This window comes from Triticum dicoccoides, chromosome 3B (genome assembly GCF_002162155.2).
Source record: "Triticum dicoccoides isolate Atlit2015 ecotype Zavitan chromosome 3B, WEW_v2.0, whole genome shotgun sequence".
Taxonomy (NCBI): Eukaryota; Viridiplantae; Streptophyta; class Magnoliopsida; order Poales; family Poaceae; genus Triticum; species Triticum dicoccoides.
The window spans coordinates 116,323,620-116,328,051 of record NC_041385.1 but is presented as its reverse complement, the minus strand read 5'-3'; the positions used below and the strand labels follow the sequence as shown (position 1 = coordinate 116,328,051).

The 4,432-nt window shown below is 48.8% G+C and overlaps 1 protein-coding gene across 1 annotated transcript; it reads right to left on the bottom strand.

The window, feature by feature from the left end:
• Positions 1-43: 43 nt before the first annotated feature.
• On the bottom strand, positions 44-3,831 carry LOC119275072 (ATP-dependent 6-phosphofructokinase 6-like). The gene is made up of 11 exons (XM_037555852.1): positions 3,395-3,831; positions 2,971-3,017; positions 2,821-2,860; positions 2,526-2,726; positions 1,861-2,073; positions 1,709-1,777; positions 1,487-1,616; positions 1,325-1,365; positions 1,005-1,229; positions 595-798; positions 44-505 (listed from the first exon to the last, which is right to left on the bottom strand). Exons 1-11 carry the CDS (start codon positions 3,611-3,613, stop codon positions 290-292), a joined length of 1,605 nt encoding a protein of 534 aa, XP_037411749.1. The 5' UTR covers positions 3,614-3,831; the 3' UTR covers positions 44-289.
• Between the last annotated feature and the right edge of the window lie 601 nt (positions 3,832-4,432).

Below are 4,432 nucleotides of genomic sequence, written 5' to 3'. Positions count from 1 at the left end.
TTTGCAATTCTTTACAAGTGAATAATAAACCAGGATTCAGATGAAGTGTTGCAAAAGAGCTTCTGTTGCGAAGAGCTCGAACCCAAAACTTAGCATTTTCTAATCTACAAAATCGAGCTTCTACCACCAAAGATTGCCATCGTGGAACCCTTATTATATATAGTTATACAGTAATTCTCCGGAGAAGTCTCTACTACAAGGCAAGCTAAAAAACTCACAAGAGAAGGTTAAAAAAGAATAGCTATAATTACACATGCTCAATATATCCATCCCAACAGCTTTGTGCCTCTCACTCTGCTCCAGCTGACCCGTTACAGTTGGGTGAGCACTTCGCCCGTGAGCCATCGAGGAGCTGCGTGTTGTGCAGGTGGTGGCGCTCGTCGTCATCGTGCTTCATGTTCTCGACATCCTCGTGGCTCAGGAAGCAGGGCTGGTTCGTCGAGCACAGCACCCTCGCCCACATCCTGTCAGTGATCACGACCTTGTTCTGCTTCTCAGTGATTCTCTGCAGCCAAAATTTTAGACTATCAGCATAAGGTTTGATAGGAGTTCCAACAGATCTCAGGTGTGATCACTGTTTCCTGCTGTACTTACATAGAATGGGATGTAAGCATGTCTGCCGTTCACGGGCGCGACGGTGAAGCCACTGTATCCTGCCATGGCGCCATGGAGGGCGCTGTGCGCAAGCAGGGTGCAGTAGACGTTGTCAGAGGCGTTTGACCGGACCGCGCGGATCATGTATGTCGGGTCAATGTACTTGAGAGTTATGGGGAAGTTGGTCTTCTTCTTGAAATGATCCTGCATGATGAAGAACGCCAAGCAATTCAGTGGTGGAATATGACCAGGGCTTTCTTTCGGCTTCAAACTTTCAATCTACTAACAAGTGGCTTGTTGCTAATTCTATCATGACTCAATGCTAATATACTTGAATGAGCCAAAGAGATAAAGAGCATTGCTTGTCCCCACATTGACAGGGAAAGGAAAGTTTGGACCAGGAATCTGACCTTGATCTTCTGGGATAGCCAAAGGCCAACATCCAGAAGCAGCTTATTTCCAGAAGCATCCTGAGTGTCCACAAAGTTCATGCTTTGGGCGATGAGATCTTGGCCAGCACCCTCGGCCACCACAATGACCATATGACCACTATCCTTGAGCCGTTTCTCGACGAACTCAAGGAGGCCTCCTTTCCCTTCAAGGTAGAATGGAGACTCTGGGATTAAGCAACAATCCTGAGATAACAAGCAAAGCAAAGTGGTCAGTCTCCGACTCGACATTACTGTTATGTTGATTAGTGTAATGAACTTATAGGATGAAAACAACATACCACATCACGACTAGCTAGAGTAGCATACATTGCGATGAACCCTGCATCAATAGAATTTAGAACTCATTATTATTTACTTAAAATCACTTTCCTTCAGAATATGCAGGAGCGGGTATTACTTGAAAACGTGACTGCAAGTTTGTAACAAGGAAAGAGACGTACCACTGTTGCGGCCCATTAGCTTCACGACACCAATGCCATTCTCTGCACTTTCAGCTTCAACATGAGCAGCGTTGATTGCTCTTTGAGCCTCCTCCACAGCAGTGTCAAATCCAAAAGATTTGTCAATCACCTGTGTGGACAATTCAACATCAAAATCACAACTAGTGTGGAAAACAATCACTCTTGTACATAAATGCAGGGGCAAAGGAAAGAGGGGAGTACCGCAATATCATTATCAATGGTCTTTGGGACACCGACCACTGCACATTTGAGGCCCCGTCTACGGACTTCCTGAAATTAAGTTTAAGCAGTTGTATGTGAGACATGGAATTGAGCATTTGATTGAGACCTTCCTGCAGTAGCAATGTTGTTACCTCATAAATTACGGAAGCGCCTTGCTGAGTACCATCACCTCCAATGATGTAGACCTGGTTAATGCCACGGTCCTGAAGACTATCCACAATTTTGGCAGTGTCATGCCCACCCCTTGAAGTTCCAAGAATGGTCCCCCCTCTCTTGTGGATGTCGTTCACTGATTTGGGTGTCAATGTAACGGTGTTTCGAGAATAGAAACCCTTGTATCCACCCTGCATATTGCACATCCAGAATTAGGTTCAGAAAACAAAAACAGAGTGAACATAACGGTTGACAAATAGCAGTATTATATTGAGGCCTAGCTAATGACAACACCATGTCATTAAGTGCCAGCAAACAATGCTTATTAGTGTCACCATCAATATTGTATTCTCAGGGAGTTTGTTCCGAAGTACACACTTCTAAACAGTTTCAGGCTTATCAACATTGCAGCATCATGTTATTAGGTGACAGCTGAAAATGCTTATTGGTGTCACCGTCAATATTGTATTCCCAGGCAGTCTGTTCTAAATCACACCTTCCTAAGCAGTCAAAATCAGTTACTGCAATTAAATAGCCTCGTTAGCATCGTAACAAAGCACCATGCTAATCCTAAAATACTAACCGGAGCATTGTAATTTACACATGGAGAACAAACAAGAGCAGCAACTCCAGAAGTCCTCACCTCTATGCCAACAACACTGGTGACACCGTACATGTCGTACAACCCGCACACGAGCTCGCGGATGACCGTGTTGAGCCCGGGGCAAAGGCCGCCGCAGGTGACGATGGCCGCGTTCACGTCGTCGGGCTGGAAGTACACCCTCTGCCGCGGCCCGGCGCGCCGGAAGTGGGTGCCTCTCGCACTGTTCTTACGAACAACAATCTGCAATCGACCCACAAAAGTCAGCCTCACCAGATTACCTGCGACGGTCATGGCATTCTGTTAGACCAAAAGTATAACACAGAAAATTTCTCACCTTTTGCGTGACGGTGTCGTCCGTGTTGACGAAGTACTGCCTGGGATGGACAACACGTGGTGGGAGCAGGAAGAAAGGTCAGCTTCGGGAAACATGCGTGTTTGGATGGAACTGGACTGTGCAGGGCAAAGAAAGGAGGGGAATTCTTACTTGACGACCGAGTAGGCAGGGTTGTCCTGGAGGGGATTCGGGTACGTCTGCAGATCAGCAACGGTAACAAGAGGTGAGCAATCGATTCAGTTCAAGGATTCTGTAACTGTAATCTGCAAACAAATCGCTATGTTGCAAAATCGCTATGTTTTCGGGGATCGATCTATCGATTGATGTCCCTATGTTCCAAAATTGTTGGAGCAGCTGGACTGCATGGCGATCAGTTTATCCTCGAATCCAAGGAAAATCGTGAAAAATATAAAGATGCGGAGAATCCACAGAAGGGCGCCAAAAAAGGGGGCCGGGAAAGCATAGAGACTTGGCAGCTCCGAGCTGATCCCCGCGACGGGAAATCAACCAGACGAGAGCACCAGGCGATCGGAACGTGAGACAGCAAGAGGAGCACGGGGGCTGTGGCACGCACCGGGAGCTCGGGCATGTAGTCGGTGAGGTGGGGCACGTCCTCGAGCACGTAGCCGGCGTCGCCGCCCACGAGCTTCTTCTTCATCGCCCACTTGCACGGCGCCTTGGCGGCGGCGGCGGCGGCGGAGGCGAGGGGCTCCTTCCTCGGCTCGAGAAGCTTCATCTTCTGCTCCGCCACCGCCACCGCCGCGGGGGCAGGGGCGACGCCGACGGACTCCATGGCAGGGAGGGACCCCGTCGGTAAGCACGAGGTGGAAAGAGGAAAAAAAGATGGTTTTTGAGATCACGAGGGAGCTTAAGCTTAGCCGGTGATTCTGGGAGTGATCCTCCTGCTCTTGGTGTGTGGGGAGGAGAGCCGCGGGGGGCGGGGGATTATATATTCGGATTAGCGTCGTTCGCGCCGCCGTTAGCCGCTGGGTTTGACGGCGCCGACGGGGTTTGACGGCCGCACGAGGGGAGAGGGAGGGGAGGGGGAGGTGGGAAACTTCGCGGGGTTCCCGGGAGGGGCATCGGGGTTTCGGCCTATTTACGGGCCTGCCATTTCGTGTTGGCCTTGCGCGAGAAGAAATGTCGCCCGGGTCGTCTTGTCAGTATGCGATGGGATATATCACGGGGGATTTGCTCCTTTTCTGGTAGTATTTGTTTGACTGAAAAACATCGCCACTTTGCTTGAAATTTTTTTAAAGGGAATATATTAATATCCACCGAATCTCTGCACCTACAAGATGTCGCAACGACATCCAGGATGCATACAATCAAAAAAAAGGAAAAAACAAAGGTCCCGCCACAGCGACCGACTTCTCTCAGCAGCCGTACACAAATCACCACCAAATACAACAACCGAAAAACATAAAAGTTCTCCAAAAACAACGCCGCCAAGAAAGAAACAGTGCACAAGCACCATTGTTGCCCGATCCAAGATCTTAGATTTTCACCCTGGAGAAGTCCGAGCTCTCAAAATAATTCCTTCAGCAAGGCAATTGTGAAGCACAACCAATGAAGGCCAGACCTTTGATTGTCACCCTGAAAGTCATGGCTC

Bases quoted from the DNA above. Each gene is read 5' to 3' on its own strand.
- LOC119275072 (XM_037555852.1), bottom strand. From the start codon at position 3,613: ATGGAGTCCGTCGGCGTCGCCCCTGCCCCCGCGGCGGTGGCGGTGGCG. The intron at 2,861-2,970 runs GTAAGAATTCCC...TGTCCATCCCAG, and splicing joins CCTGCCTACTCGGTCGTCAA to GCAGTACTTCGTCAACACGG. The intron at 2,727-2,820 runs GTGAGAAATTTT...GGTCGATTGCAG, and splicing joins ACGACACCGTCACGCAAAAG to ATTGTTGTTCGTAAGAACAG.